The sequence below is a fragment of the Salvelinus namaycush genome, chromosome 24, assembly GCF_016432855.1.
Source record: "Salvelinus namaycush isolate Seneca chromosome 24, SaNama_1.0, whole genome shotgun sequence".
Lineage (NCBI taxonomy): Eukaryota > Metazoa > Chordata > Actinopteri > Salmoniformes > Salmonidae > Salvelinus > Salvelinus namaycush.
Window position 1 is genome coordinate 17,976,392 of NC_052330.1, and position 17,049 is coordinate 17,993,440.

Genomic DNA, 17,049 nt, shown 5'->3' on the forward strand with positions numbered 1-17,049 from the left:
GCTACCTCTTTGTCCTGAACTACCTCTCTGTCCTGAGTTGTCTCCTCTATTGTAGAGGGGAGTTGGTGAAGGTTCCTGGACCATGGTCGGGGGCGAGGGTCGCCACTCAAGGGACGCTAAGGAGGTGGACAAAGACAAGGGTGGAGTGGTGCCCTCGTCCACCGCCGGAGCCGCCACCGCGGACAGATGCCCACCCAGACCCTCCCCTTGAGTTTTAGGGGTGCGCCCGGAGTTCGCACCTTGAGGGGGGGGGTTCTGTCACGTTCCTGACCTGTTTTCTGTTGTTTTGTATGTGTTTAGTTGGTCAGGACGTGAGCTGGGTGGGAATTCTATGTTGTGTGTCTAGTTTGTCTGTTTCTATGTCAGCCTAGTGTGGGTTCTCAATCAGAGACAGATGGTATTCGTTGTCTCTGATTGAGACTCATATATAGGAGGCTTGTTTTGTGTTGGGATTTTGTGGGTGTTTGTTTCCAGTCTCTGTGTTTGTGTTCTGCACCAGATAGGACTGTCTCGACTTTCACATTTGTTGTTTTTGTATTGTTGTAAGTGTTCACCGTTTATGTTCAAATTAAACATGTTGAACACTAACCGCGCTGCATTTTGGTCCTCTCCTTCATCTCAGGAAGAAAGTCGTTACACATTCCTAATTTGATGCCGATAGAAACAAACTCAGAACATGGTTGCCATATTCTCAGATGATTAGGAATGTGTATATTTACAGTAGTATGTCTGTACTTTCTCACATTTGACATTTAATAAGGAATGATGATGCCAGTTATACCAAAACAAAACAAAACACAGTTCCATCTTCAAGTTTTTATGTGGAAAAAAAGACAAATTGCAACAGAATCACTTGGGACCAGTGTTTGGGGTAATAATTACTTACACTAATATATTACCGTAATATATGTGACCGATCGGCTCTAGTCAGTCTTAAGTAGCAAAATAATTTTAAACAGTGTTTTTTACATTGGATAAAAGTAGAGACTCAGAGCTAGAAAATGGTATATCATACACTACAGTTGAGGAACAATGGGAAAGTAATTCTGCTTTGAAAGTTGATAAACTTGTAACCCCACTTTTGAGAAAATGGACCTTGCATGTTTTGGTACACCTACTGGAGAGCTCGTCTTTGTCTACACCCATTCAGCATCGTTCACACTGTCTTATGCCTTATCCCCACCCATCTCTTTAAGGATTCACATCTGAGGCCATGTGCTAAACAGAGTGAGTACGGTAGTGTATTAAACAACCAGAGATTTCTAGACTAAAGGCTGGTTTATACTACGTCTATCGACATGAAAATTATAATTTGACTTGGTGCAGGTCATGTTGTTCTTCACATCTCTGGTAAACACACACTATATCAAATAAAAGCAATTTTTTTGTCACATGCACAGGATACAGAAGATGTAAATGGTACAGTGAAATAGTTACTTGCATAGTGGAATCTTTTGTTTGGACATGAACCATAATTTATAACGCTATTACCATGCATGAATCTGCAGGTAGCGAAAGCTAACCAACTAGGTTCAATGTTAGCTAGCTAGCTAACATAGGCTATAACTAGCAATGCAAATGGATTTCTGAGATAGCTAGTATGATCTGTAGTAATATTATTCCTAACAGTACACTTTAACTTGCAATGAAAATGACTTTCTTGCCAAATTAGAAATGTATAATATCTGAAAATGTAGCTAGCTAGACTCTCTTACCTGTATACATGGATGAATGTTTCTCCCTCTGTCACGGCTGCCATTGTTGTCCTTAGTTTGAAGATGTAATCCAGAGACAGGTGTTTTATACAACAGCCTTCTGTGTGTTCTCTTTTCGACTCCATCCACATATTTGCAATCAAACGGCAGCATTTTCTCCATGTCCTTAGCTTTCATACTCTGCTTCCACCGGGCATTCCACTGATTTCAAAACTTTGTCAACTTCTTCCATGACAACAACACTGTTGATCACCGTTTCAGAATAGTCTACAATGTCTGATTCAATGAATAAAAAAAAAATCTAAATCAGGGATTTGCTCATCATCTGAGATATTGTAATATTATTAGTTACGTTTTCAAGTAACCCATTTTTTAAAGCCTTGTCTCATGCTAACGGAATTCATACTGTAGGCTAACTTGTTTACAATTGGCTATCGTAAAGCTGAAAATCAAAGAAACATAGCAGCTCAGTTGTTACCCCTTTTCCCTGTGGAAATGCTCCCATTAATTTGAGTTAATCGAGGAAAAAGAGAACAACAATTTTAGTCAAATGCAAAATCTGCAAAGGGTGCATTGATCTCTTCGTCCAGAAACACTACATCAAACCTGAAAAAGCATCTGGAGGTCGTGCAGAAAGAAACAAAGCTGGTACCTAATGTTCTAGAAATGCGTGAAAAAGGAGAAATCTATACAATTATAATAAACATAAATTATATTTCCATATGAACATTCTAAATGTCTGATAAAAGCAATTCCAAACGGCAATAATGACATTAATATATTGCTAAGAATGTGAGAGGAGGACGACTTCCCTAGCAGTTCTCGAACCCAGACCACAAGCACCAATGATGAATGCCCTAACCACTGTCCGAATAAAGGACATCTCTAGGGCATGTCCTTATTGGCCAGTATAGCTAGGCCCTGTCAAGAAACCCTCCTCCCTAGGCACTTGTGTAGAACTGAAACAACTTGATAGGTGTAAGCAATAGAGTAACTGCACTTTGAAGTAAATCTCAGTTCTGTTAACTTCTTGTCATTAGGGGGTGCTGTTAGCACTTTGTAATAATTACGTTCCCAAATTAAACTGCCTCGTACTCAATTCTTGCTCGTACAATATGCATATTATTATTACTATTGGATAGAAAACACTCTCTAGTTTCTAAAACAGTTTGAATTATATCTGTGAGTGAAACAGAACTGGACTTAGAGCAATTTTCCTATGTGGATGTGAGAATGCAACATTTTGCAAGCTGTTCTCAGATCTGTTTATAAATCTGCCTGTCTTCTATTGGTTGAGATGCACTGCATACGCCTTCCCCTGGTTGTTAGCGAATAGTGAGTCTTGAAATGGAGTCTCTAGGCAGATCTGAAAGGTTTTAACCTGTCTGACTCTGGGGTTCCGCAGGCGGAACTCCTCCCACATTCCACTGAAAAGGCAGAGCGCGAAATTCAAAATATATTTTTTTGAAATATTTAACTTTCACACATTAACAAGTCCAATACAGCTAATGAAAGATACACATCTTGTGAATCCAGCCAACATGTCCGATTTTTTAAATGTTTTACAGGGAAAACACAATATATATTTATGTTAGCTCACCAACAAATAGAAAAAAGCACAGACATTTTTCACAGCACAGGTAGCATGCACAAAATCAACCAAACTAACCTAGAACAAACCAAAGAAACCAAGAAACAACTTCATCAGATGACAGTCTTATAACATGTTATACAATAAATCTATGTTTTGTTCGAAAAATGTGCATATTTCAGGTATAAATCATAGTTTACATTGCGGCTACAATCAGAAATTGCACCGAAAGCAGCCAGAATAATTACAGACACCAACGTGACATACCGAAATACTCATCATAAAACATTTCTGAAAAATACATGGTGTATAGCAAATGAAAGACAAAGATCTTGTGAATACAGCCAATATTTCCGATTTCTTAAGTGTTTTACAGCGAAAACACAATATAGCATTATATTAGCTTACTACAATAGCCTACCACACTACCGCATTCATTCATCAAGGCACGTTAGCGATAGCAATAGGCACGTTAGCGTTAGCGAATAAACCAGCAAAAGATATTAAATTTCACTAACCTTCATAAACCTTCCTCAGATGACAGTCCTATAACATCAGGTTATACATACACTTATGTTTTGTTCGAAAATGTGCATATTTAGAGCTGAAATCCGTGGTTATACAACGTAGCATAACGTAGCATAACGTGCTAACGTAGCATCTTTTTCCCAGAATGTGCGGATATTTCTATTAGACTCTCACCTATTCTGACCAAATAGCTATTCATAAACATTACAAAAAAATACATGTTGTATAGGAAACGATAGATCCATTAGTTCTTAATGCAATCGCAGTGTTAGAATTCTAAAAATATCTTCATTACGACATAAGACTTAGTTATGGTAAGGGAATAACCAAAACCTGAGCGCAAAGCTACTAGTACACAGTTCGACAGATATATATGAAATAGCATCACAAAATGGTTCCTACTTTTGCTGATCTTCTATCAGAATGTTGGACAAGGGGTCCTTTGTCCAGAACCGTCTTTGTTTGGATTCAGAACGTTCTTTTTCCCTCTTGAATTAGCAAGCACACTGGCCATGCGGCGCTAAGCTCTCCAACGTCAACAAAGTCAAACAACGCAACACGCCTAACGTCCCGAATAAATTTCAATAATCTAATGAAACTATATTGAAAAAACATACTTTAGGATGATATTGTAACATGTATCAAATAAAATCAAAGCCGGAGATCATATTCGCCCATAACGACAGCTTTCCAGTAGGCAATAACAGGTCCCAACACGCGCCTTGCAGAAAACAGAAAATGGGGGACACGTTGTTCCAAGAGGGCTTATTCAACGTCAGACAGAGATAATCAACTCATTTTTCCTCTCACTTCCTCTTGACATCCGGGTGAAGGTGTATGACGTGCACGTATAGTCATACGTATCATGCCCATTTATAGGCAGTCACTTGAACAGAACATAGATTTCAGACTTTCCACTTCCTGGTCACAAAGTGTGCTGCCAAATGAGTTCTGTTTTACCCACAGACAAAATTCAAACGGTTTTAGAAACTAGAGAGTGTTTTCTATCCAATAGTAATAATAATATGCATATTGTACGAGCAAGAATTGAGTACGAGGCCGTTTAAATTGGGCACGTTTTTCCCCAAAAGTGAAAACAGCACCCCCTGTCCTCATCAGGTTAAATGGCTTGGCAAGGAGGTGTGCGTTCTTTTCCCTCTTCGCTCTGACGCAGAAAGGAGCTTGGCATATCGTGCTAGAACCTTCGGTTATAACTCTTAGAAATATCCGGCTGTGTTTTTATTCGATATAGGTGTTAAAGACATCATAATGTTGTTATTTTAAACCGAATTATATCAGTTTATGTCAGTATATTGCAATTTTTCGGATATGTATTAGTGTTGCGTTCTAGGGAGTTGGTGATGTCTGGACCACATGCCTAATGTTTACTGCTAATTGCAACGTTGAAGAGGACATTCTACAACCGAGCAACGATTATTTTGGACAAAGGACACCTTTCCCAAGATTCTGATGGGAGTTCATCAAAAAGTAAGAACTATTTATGCTGATAATTCGTTGTTCTGTTGAAAAATGTTACATGCATAAGCCGCCATTAATTTCAGTGTAGCCTCGCTTTAACGCACGCTGTATGTTGTAGTAACGTTAATTTTTAAAATGTAACACAGCGATTGCATTAAGAACTAATTTGTCTTTCATTTGCTGTCCAACCTGTATTTTTTAGTCAAGTTTTGGATTAGTTACTGATTAGAATAGGTGCCTCTCCAAAGATTTCTCCTGACATTTTCTTTGCAGCTTTGCTACTTTTCTCATTGTATAACCACGATTTGTGCCGCTAAATATGCACATTTTCGAACAAACTCTATATGCATTGTGTAATATGATGTTATAGGACTGTCATCTGAAGAATTCTGAGAAGGTTAGTGAAAAAATTAATATATTTTGGTGGTTTATACGTTATCGCTATTTTTGGCTTGAATCAATGCTGTTGTGATGTTTGCTATTGTGGTAAGCTAATATAACGCTATATTGTGTTTTCGCTGTAAAACACTTAGAAAATCTGAAATATTGGCTGGATTCACAAGATCTGTGTCTTTCATTTGCTGTATGCTGTGTATTTTTAAGAAATGTTTTATGATGAGTAATTAGGTAATACACGATGGTCTCTGTAGTTATTCTAGTTGCTTTGGTGAGAGTTGTGATGGTGGCTGCAATGGTAAACTATGATTTATACCTGAAATATGCAAATTTTTCTAACAAAACATATGCTATACAATAAATATGTTATCAGACTGTCATCTGATGAAGTTGTTTCTTGGTTAGTGGCTATTTATATCTTTATTTGGTCGAATTTGTGATAGCTACTGATGCAGTAAAAAAATGGTGGAGTAAAAAAAGTGGTGTCTTTTGCTAACGTGGTTAGCTAATAGATTTACATATTGTGTCTTCCCTGTAAAACATTTTAAAAATCAGAAATGATGGCTGGATTCACAAGATGTGTATCTTTCATTTGGTGTCTTGGAGTTGTGATTTCATGAACATTTTATTATATGATATCCCTGTGGCTTTAGGCTAGGCTATGCTAGTCAGCTTTTTTGATGGGGGGGATCCCGGATCCGGGTTTGTGAGGCGTTAGAGGTTAATATCTTTTGTTCTGAGAAAATGACAATCATGGTCTGTGTATGTTTGATGGGACGTTGATGGAATATACTCCTAACCTACAGAAAAATAGATAATAAAGTGTGTAGATGAAGCCGACATATGGCAGCTCTGCTTCTAGCTCCTAAGCAACTTTGCAGTGTTTAGTTTTTTGTATGTTATTTTTTACATTATTAGCCCAGATTTTTTTTGTGTTATTACATACAGCCGTAATTAACTTTTGGATATCAGAGCGGTGGTAACTCACAAACATTATGACCAGGAATACGACTTTCCTGAAGTGGATCTTTTGTTTGTATCCCCCAGGGCAATTGAACTTATTCCAGAGGCTGCTCCAAAACACCACCGGCGGAGAAGAGGTATTCGAAGTGAACTTCGAGTCCGACTCAGGATGCGTGCACACCATCCACCACTTCCGAGTATATTACTAGCTAATGTTCAGTCTCTGGATAATAAAGTAGATGAGCTCAGGGCGAGGATCTCCCTCCAGAGAGACATCAGGGATTGTAACATACTCTGTTTCATGGAAACATGGCTCTCTCGGGATATACTGTATCCGTCCATACAGCCAGCTGGGTTCTCAGTACATTCTGCAGACAGGAATAAAGAACTCTCCGGGAAGAAGAAAGGCGGGGGTGTATGTTTCATTATTAACTACTCATGGTGTGATAACATACAGAAACTCAAGTCCTTTTGTTCACCCGACCTAGAATAGCTTAGTCAGATGCCGACTGCATTACCTCCCAAGAGAATTCTCTTCGGTTATAGTCACAGTAGTCACAGCCGTGTATATTCCCTCTCAAGCCGTTACCACGATGGCCCTCAAAGAACTACACTGGACTTTATGCAAACTGGAAACCACATATCCTGAGGCCACATTTATTGTAGCTGGGAATTTTAACAAAGAAATTTGAGGGAAATGCTTCTGAAGTTCTACCAACACATTGACTGTAGTACTCACGCTGGGAAAACATTGGACCACTGCTACTCAACTTGTCGAAATGTCTACAAGGCCCTCCCCCGCCCTCCCTTCGGCAAATCTGATCACAACTCCATTTTGCTCCTCCCTTCCTATAGGCAGAAACTCAAACAGGAAGTACCTGTGCTAAGGTCTATTCAATACTGGTCTGACCAATCGAAATCCATGCTTCAAGATTGTATTGATCACACGGACTGGGATATGTTCCATGTAGCCTCTGAGAATAACATTGACGAATACACGGATACGGTGACTGAGTTCATCAGGAAGTGTATAGGAGATGTTCTACCCACTTTGACTATTAAAACCTACCCAAACCAGAAATCATGGACAGATGGAAGCATTCTCGTAAAACTGAAAACGCAAACCACCACATTTAACCATGGCAAGATGACTGGGAATTTGGCCAAATACAAACAGTGTAGTTATTCCATCTGTAAGGCAATCAAACAGGCAAAACGTAAGTACAGAGACAAAGTGGAGTCGCAATTCAATGGCTCAGACACGAGACGTGTGGCAGGGTCTACAGACAATCACGGACTACAAAGGGAAAATCAGCCACATCGTGGACACTGACGTCTTTTTTCCGGACAAGCTAAACATCTTCTTCGCCCGCTTTCAGGATAACACAGTGCCACTGATGCCGCCCGCTACCAAGGACTGTAGGCTCTCCGTGGCCGATGTGAGTGAGTCATTTAAGCATGTTAACCCTCGCAAGGCTTCCACCCCAGACTATCAGCATTCAACACCATAGTACCCTCCAAGCTCATGATTAAGCTCGGGGCCCTGGGTCTGAACCCGGCCCTGTGCAACTGGGTCCTGCACTTCCTGACGGGCCGCGCTCAGGTGGTGAAGGTAGGAAACAACAACTACACTTCTCTGATCCTCAACTCGGGGGTCCCACAAGGGTGCATGCGCAGCCCCCTCCTGTACTCCTTGTTCACCCATGACAGCGTGGCCACACATGCCTCCAACTCAATCATTAAGTTTGCAGACCACACAACAGTAGTAAGCCTGATTACCAACAAGAGAGAGTGGTGCCGGGAATATAACCTCTCACTCAATGTCAACAAAACAAGGGAGCTGATCGTGGACTTCAGGAAACAGCAGAGGGAGCACGCCCCTATCCACATTGACAGGACCGCAGTGGAGAAGGTGGAACACTTCAAGTTCCTCTGCATACACATCACTGACGATCTGAAATGGTCCACCCACACAGACAGTGTGGTGAAGAAGGCGCAACAGTGCCTCTTCAACCTCAGGAAGCTGAATTTGGCTTGGTCCCTAAAACCCACAATTGAGAGCATCTTATCGGGCTGTATCACCGCCTGGTACGTCAACTGCACCGTCCTCAACTGCAGGGCTCTCCAGAGGGTGGTGCGGTTTGCCCAACACATCACTGGGTACAAACTACCTGCCCTCCAGGACACCTCCAGCACCCAATGTCACAGGAAGGCCAAAAAGATCATCAAGGACATCAAACACCTGAGCCACGGCCTGTTCACCCCGTTATCATCCGGAAGGCAAGGTCAGTACAGGTGCATCAAAGCTGTGACCGAGAGACTGAAAAACAGCTTCTATCTCAAGGCCATCAGACTGTTAAAGAGCCATCACTAGCCAGCTTCCACCCGGTTACGCAACCCTGCACCTTAGAGGCTGCTGCCCTATATACATAGAAATCACTGGTCACTTTAATAATGGAACCCTAGTCACTTTCATAATGTTTAAATAATGTTTACATACTGCTTTACTCATCTCATGTATATACTGTATTCTATTCTACTGTATTTTAGATCATTGCTCGATCTAATATTTATACATTCTTTTACTTTTAGATTTGTGTGTATTATTGTGAATTGTTAGATACTACTGCAATGTTGGAGCATTTAGCTACACCCACAATAACATTTGCTAAATATGTGTATGTGACCAACAAAATTTGATTTGATTTGACACATGAATGTTCCTGCAACATTTACATTTAATGCGTCTAGAACATTAATAGAGAATGGTGCCGAAGGAGATGGCTGCCGTTTTACAACCCCGTAACCAATTGTGCTATTGTGTATGTTTTTTTGCGTTATATGTAAATTATTTTGTACATAATGTTTCTGCCACTGTGTCTTATGACCGAAAAGAGCTTCTGGATATCAGGACAGTGATTACTCACCCCGTACTGGAGGAATAGTTTTTCTTCAACGAGACAGACGGGAAGGATTTATTTCAGACACCCAACAAGACCCTAATCCCCGTCATTCACAGGAGGAAGATACGGAGGCATCGTGGACGAAGGTCAGGGTGCCTTGTGAGGATCCGTCGCCGAGAGGGTAATCAACCTTTACCATCGGTCCTATTAGCCAACGTACAATCTATCGATAATTAAATAGACGTACTACGATCACGTACATCCTACCAACGGGACATAAAAAACTGTAATATCTTATGTTTCACCGAGTCGTGGCTGAACGACGACATGAATAACATACAGCTGGCTGGTTTAAAGCTTTTTCGGCAGTATAGAACAGCAGCCTCTGGTAAGACGGGGTGACGGTCTATGTGTATTTGTAGACAACAGCTGGTGCACGAAATCTAAGGATGTCTTACAGTAGAGTATCTCATCATAAGCTGTAGACCACACTATTTACCAAGAGAGTTTTCATCTGTATTTTTCGTAGCTGTCTATGTACCACAACTAACCAATGCTGGAACTAAAACCACACTCAATGAGCTGTATTCCGCCATAAGCAAACAGGAAAATGCTCATCCAGAGGTGGTGCTCCCAGTTGCCGGGGACTTTAAAAACTCAAATCCATTTTACCTAATTTCTACCAGCATGTTAACTTCTCTGCGCTACAGATCCCTTTAGCGGGATCATTTTCCTAAACAACCGCTGAATTGCAGGGCGCAAAATATTACTAACAATATTTATAATCATGCAATCACAAGTGAAATATACCAAAACACAGCTTAGCTTGTTGTTAATCCACCTATCGTGTCAGATTTTGAAAATATGCTTTGCAGCGAAAGCAATCCAAGCTTTTGTGAGTGTATCAATCAATGCTACAACAGCTAGCCCCAAATTAGCATGGTCACGAAAGTCAGAAAAGCAATAAAATGAATCGCTTACCTTTGATAATCTTCGGATGTTTGCACTCACGAGACTCCCAGTTACACAACAAATGTTCTTTTTGTTCGATAAATATTACTTTTATAAAAAAAAAACGCCATTTGGGTTGCGCGTTATGTTCAGAAAACCAAAGCCTCGTTCCGTTCGACGAAAATTCCAAAAAGTATCCGTAATGGTCGTAGAAACATGTCAAATGTTTTTTATAATCAACCCTCAGGTTGTTTTTAACAAACATAATCGATAATATTTCAACCGGACCGTAACCTATTCAATAAGAGAGAAAAAGAAAATGGAGAGCTACCCCTCTCGCGCGCAGGAACTAATCAGAGGACACCTGACTAGTTTTGAAATATCTCGCTCATTTTTCAAAATAAAAGCCTGAAACTATGTCTAAAGCCTGGTCACAGCCTGAGGAAGCCATTGGAAAAGGAATCTGGTTGATACCCCTTTAAATGGAAGAAAGACGGGCCAGGAAACACAGATTATAAAAAATAAAAAAAATCACTTCCGGATTAGATTTTCTCAGGTTTTCGCCTGCAGAATCAGTTTTGTTATACTCACAGACAATATTTTGACAGTTTTGGAAACTTTGGAGTGTTTTCTATCCTAATCTGTAAATTATATGCATATTCTACGATCTGGACCTGAGAAATAGTCCGTTTACCTTGGGGACGTTATTTAAAAAAAATAAAAAATCCGTCCCTAGCGTCAAGAGGTAGTGCAACCAGAGGGGAAAAAAACTTTAGACCACCTTTACTCCACACACAGAGACGCGTACAAAGCTCTCCCTCGCCCTCCATTTGACAAATCTGACCATAATTCTATCCTCCTGATTCCTGCTTACAAGCAAAAACTAAAGCAGGAAGCACCAGTGACTCGGTCAAAAAGAAAGTGGTCAGATGAAGCAGATGCTAAGCTACATGACTATTTTGCTAGCACAGACTGGAAAATGTTCCGGGATTCTTCCGATGGCATTGAGGGCTACACCACATCAGTCACTGGCTTCATCAATAAGTGCATCGATGACATCATCCCCACAGTGACCGTACGTACATACCCCAACCAGAAGCCATGGATTACAGGCAACATCCGCACTGAGCTAAAAGGTAGAGCTGCCGCTTTCAAGGAGCGGGACTCTAACCCGGAAGCTTATAAAAAATCCCACTATGCCCTCCGACGAACAACCAACAAACAGGCAAAGCATCAATACAGGACTAAGATTGAATCGTACTACAATGGCTCCGATGCTCGTCGAATGTGGCAGGGCTTGCAAACTATTACAGACTACAAAGGGAAGCACAGCCGAGAACTGCCCAGTGACACGAGCCTACCAGCTACGCTACGCTATCCGTAGCTGATGTGAGTAAGACCTTTAAACAGGTCAACATTCACAAGGCCACAGAGTCAGACGGATTACCAGGACGTGTACTCCGAGCATGCGCTGACCAACTGGCAAGTGTCTTCACTGACATTTGCAACCTGTCCCTGACTGAGTCTTTAATACCAACATGGTTCAAGCAGACCACCATAGTCCCTGTGCGCAAGAAGACTAAGGTAACCTGCCTAAAAGACTACCAACCTGTAGCACTCACGCCTGTAGCCATGAAGTGCTTTGAAAGGCTGGTCATGGCTCACATCATCACCAGTATCCCAGAAACCCTAGACACACTCCAATTTGCATACTGCCCCAAAAGATCCACAGATGATGCAATCTCTAATGCACTCAACATTGCCCTTTCCCAACCTGGACAAAAGGAAAACCTATGTGAGAATGCTATTCATTGACTACAGCTCAGCGTTCAACACCATAGTGCCCTCAAAGCTCATCACTAAGCTAAGGACCCTGAGCCTAAACACCTCACTCTGCAACTGAATCCTGAACCTCCTGACAGGCCGCCCCCAGGTGGTAAAGGTAGGTGATAATGGAATTTATATGTTTAAATTAATGATTAGAATATTCCACCCTGAAACCATATAATTGTATGAAATTGATTAGAATTATATTCTGATGATGTGTGTAGTTTTAGTCAGGATTAGGTTAAAACAATGTATCTGTATAGTGGAAAAACCCAGACTGTCTGAGCAAGGCGTAGCTCAGGATTTGAACTTGTATGGGGAGGCCGAAGAAAGATACCGAGAACAGAAAACTTAGGAGGACAGGGTGGATTTCTCAAGGTCTCAGGTCAGCTAGGCCTCTGAGAGACTTGGGTAGTATAACAGTATGTGCGTAGGATACCTACTGTTTGTGTGTGAAGGTATGTGCGTAAGGAGCCAGTATAAAACGGATGGGTTTGTACAACGGGGGGCCTCTGTCTGTTTTCATTTCAACCAGTATCTTACAAATTCTGGGTTGCAGACTGAGTAGTTAATTGAAGTTCAGTTTATGAACATTGAGAACATAATTCTCTTAACAGTAGGTAACAATACATCCGCCGTGCTGATCCTCAACACCGGGGGCCCTCAGGGGTGCGTGCTCATTCCCCTCTTGTACTCCCTGTTCACTAATGACTACATGGCCAGGCATGACTCCAACACCATCATCAAGTTTGACAATGACACAGCAGTGGTAGGCCTGATCACCAACAATGATGAGACAGCCTATAGGGAGGAGGTCAGAGACCTGGCTGTGTGGTGCCAGGACAACAACCTCTCCCTCAATGTGATCAAGACAAAGGAGATGATTGTGGACTACAGGAAAAGGAGGACCGAGCACGCCCCCTTTCTCATTGACGGGGCTGCAGTGGAGCAGGTTGAGAGCTTCAAGTTCCTTGAAGCTCTCAACCTGTGTTGAGAGTGTCCACATCACCAACAAACTATCATGGTCCAAACACACTAAGACAGTCGTGAAGAGGGCACGACAAAGCCTATTCCCCATCATGAGACTAAAAATATTTGGCATGGGTCCCCAGATCCTCAAAAGGTTCTACAGCTGCACCATCGAGAGCATCCTGACTGGTTGCATCACTGCCTGGTATGTCAACTGCTCTGCTTCCGACCGCAAGGCACTACAGAGGGTAGTGTGTACGGCCCGGTACATCACTGAGGCCAAGCTTCCTGCCATCCAGGACCTCTATACCAGGCGGTGTCAGAGGAAGGCCCTAAAAATTGTCTCCAGCCACCCTAGTCATAGACTGTTCTCTCTGCTACCGCACGGCAAGCGGTACCAGAGCGCCAAGTCTAGGTCCAAAAGGCTTCTTAACAGCTTCTACCCCCAAGCCATAAGACTCCTGAACAGCTAATCAAAGGGCTACCCAGACCCCTCTTTTTTGCTGCTGCTACTCTACCTACATGTACATATTACCTCAATTAGCTTGACTAACTGGTGCCCCTGCACATTGACTCTGTACCGGTACCCCCTGTATATAGCCTCGCTATTGTTATTCTTACTGCTGCTCTTTAATTATTTGTTACTTTTATTGTCTATTTTTTACTTAACACTTTTTTTTCTTAACCAACAATGCTTTAAGAAGTTTTTAAGGACTTGTAAGTAAGCATTTCACTGTAAGGTCTACAGTGTTGTGTTCGGCGCATGTGACAAATAAAATGTGATTTGATTTGATTAATATCTTATGTTCTGAGAACATTTGACATAAAAAAAATGGTCTCTTGGAAACATTCCTTGCACATCATGGAAACATGTCTGTGAAATGACCTAATAAGACTTAAGGGAATGCTCTCTAAAGTTCTGGGAACGTTTGTTCTTAGCTGTGATCTTCCCATCTTGGTTCCCTTCCACATTTCAACATGCAGTGATTACCAGTATACCACAGATACATATGGTATAGGATACCTATAGTATAGCTTCTGAAATTATCTATAGGAAGTATCTGTGACTGTGTATTGTGGTTTGGTGCAGTGATTTCCACACACATCACGTACCTCCTCCTTGGTTTTCTTGGAGATTACTCTGAACCAGTCTCCTATCATACTGAGCACGGCAGCAAAGTAGGCTAGACCAATCAGGATCCAGAACCACACCACAGGCTTGTAGTAGTCCAGATACTCTATTTCAGAACCACCTATTGGGAGGAGACAGACACACATCTAATAAAGACTATACAAGCTTTTAGTGATATCACACCTCTAGCCAGAGAGCAGAAAGAGAGCGAAGGAGAGAGAGGCTATGTCACACAGAGTATTGATTATTGATCTTCTATTGTGAAGAAGGGTACAGAAATCACGTTTTGTCTCAGTAGATTAAGCACACGTGTGATTTCAAACAAACTCTTTCTAAGACACAGTAGGCGGGATAGCAGAGGAAGAACATACAACAAATACCTTTTTCAAGACCTTTTTCACCGGCCACAAAGTCGCCGAAGCCGATGGTGGTGAGGGTGATGACCACAAAGTAGATGGACTCCAGCGTGCTCCAGCCCTCTATGTGTTTAAAGATGACCGCCGGCAACGCCACGAAGAGGACACAGCCAAACAGGATGAAGATCACGGTGGAGATCACCCTGATCTTGGTCTGGCTCACTTTCCACTTTTGAGGGAGAGACTGGGAGGCAGGGTAGAATAGATAAACAAATGAATAAAGAGATGGATAAAGATATTAATAAATAAACATGGCAATGGAACGTGGGAAGACTGCAGAGGTTTGAAAGACAGCAAGTACCAACAAGCAGGGAGGGGGGAAGAGGTGAAGAGGAGGCTATGAATACTAACAAAACAGTTGGATTATAATGGCGCTGCAGTGTATGTATATGTGTTTGTGTGAGCATATTTTTTATACATTTAAAAAAACATTTTTTTAGGGCATATCTGTATCTAGAGTATCTGTTTTTGAATGGCTGTATCTATTATGTCTGCGGGTGTCAGTATTGTGCAATTTAATTTCGGCATATTTTCTTTTAAATCAACACTTAAGGTCTAAAAACAATCCTCAAATGAATTATGCATGACATAATTAGGTAAGGAATTTAACATTTGAAAAACATTATAAAAACATCCAGGGCTCTATTTTAACAAACCAAATGCAGTTCTTTAAATAGCCTGCCCCATATTTGCTAAATATGTTGAACATGTTTTCAGTCCACATTGTTCTTATTGCATTGCTTCAGTATGGAAATACATTGTTAAACATGGGCTATAGCCTTCACGCTGATATAGGGGCTAGGCCTACTGTAATTTTCAGTCTGGACATAGACATGCCAAATGTAGTCAATAGGCATGATTCAATTCACTAGGCTATTGATGAAAAAAGACAATGTATAATTCTTATCAAATTCTAATAAAATGAAACAACTTGTTTTAAATAGGCTATGTCTAAATACAGTAACAGGCACCATAATTGCTTCCCATGGGCATATAATACAGACAAGGCAACTTAGACTATGGAGGGTTTTATGCACATCCCAACTTTTCAAAGGAGCTGCATGGACAAAAATAATGTCCGATATAAAGAAAAAGCAGGAATGTCTGTTCACTGTTTAGCTGCTCGTCATATTTCAATAAAAGATTGGTTATAGGCTATTGATTAGGCAAAATTGATGCCATAACCAATTGCGTTACTGCAAAGACCAGCTTTTGGTGAGTCTTAATATCACCAGTAGCACTGCTTGAAATTGGCACATGTATCTACGGACACAGCTCAAATATTTCCGCCTTTCCCACCTCAGCGCAAACAAGCTGATATAAGACAGGTAAATTACCATCCCTGGCGCCAGGGTTGGAAAATAGCAAAGCTCTGGCTTTTACATGTCGAAATTTCCAAGGAGCGTGTATTTGACACTAGCACCTCCTTAACGCCAGCCGAAAATAGAGCCCTCAGTCTTTAACAAGGCCTTTCTCCAGTCACTTCACAATGACATGAGTCATTTCCTTGTGTTGGCCTTTTTCCTGGAATATATGTCCAGTGTTTTTTGAATGTCACACACTCAGTGGGTCGGCCAATGAGATTTACTGACCTCATGTCCCTTACAGATCAAGTAATGCTGTGCTCCACTGTATGCCATTAGGCCATCAGGCTATTTTATTTTTTAACTTTTATTTAACTAGGCAAGTCAGTTAAGAACAAATTCTTATTTACAATGACGGCCTACCCTGGCCAAACCCGGACGATGTTGGGCCAATTGTGCGCCACCCTATGGGACTCCCAATCACGGCCGGGTGTGATACAGCCTGGAATCGAACCAGGGACTGTAGTGACGCGTCTTGCACTGAGATGCAGTGGAACACTGTGGGCTTACATCAGTAGGCTACATCGCAACACAAACATCACAATCGCCGGACAAAGTTTAATTCAAACCCATAGAAACACAGGTGTAACAGGGATATGACAGTCTGTAGCACTAGTAAACCTTCTTAATACACTGAAGTGTACACTCCATGATAGAGTCCTTGGCCTTGTCCTTCCCTAGACAGTGGGTTACACAAGAATGAGAACAGGGACCCTGGGACTGAAACTTAAAGAAGGGTCATCCTCAGATCAGCTCATCAGTGATGTGTTCCACTGTGTTTTACAGTGCACAGCAGCTAGAGGCCAGAGAGAGAG

The 17,049-nt window shown here is 41.4% G+C and overlaps 1 protein-coding gene across 1 annotated transcript in view; it reads right to left on the minus strand.

Annotated features, from left to right (window-relative positions):
* LOC120019561 (potassium channel subfamily K member 2-like) overlaps window positions 1–17,049 on the minus strand; it is a 59,886-nt gene that overhangs the window by 14,383 nt on the left and 28,454 nt on the right. The window contains exons 5-6 of the mRNA XM_038962865.1: window positions 14,856–15,039; window positions 14,436–14,575 (exon numbers count right to left, since the gene is read on the minus strand). Coding sequence (XP_038818793.1) covers window positions 14,436–14,575; window positions 14,856–15,039 — 324 coding nt within the window. The remainder of the gene's footprint in view (window positions 1–14,435; window positions 14,576–14,855; window positions 15,040–17,049) is intronic.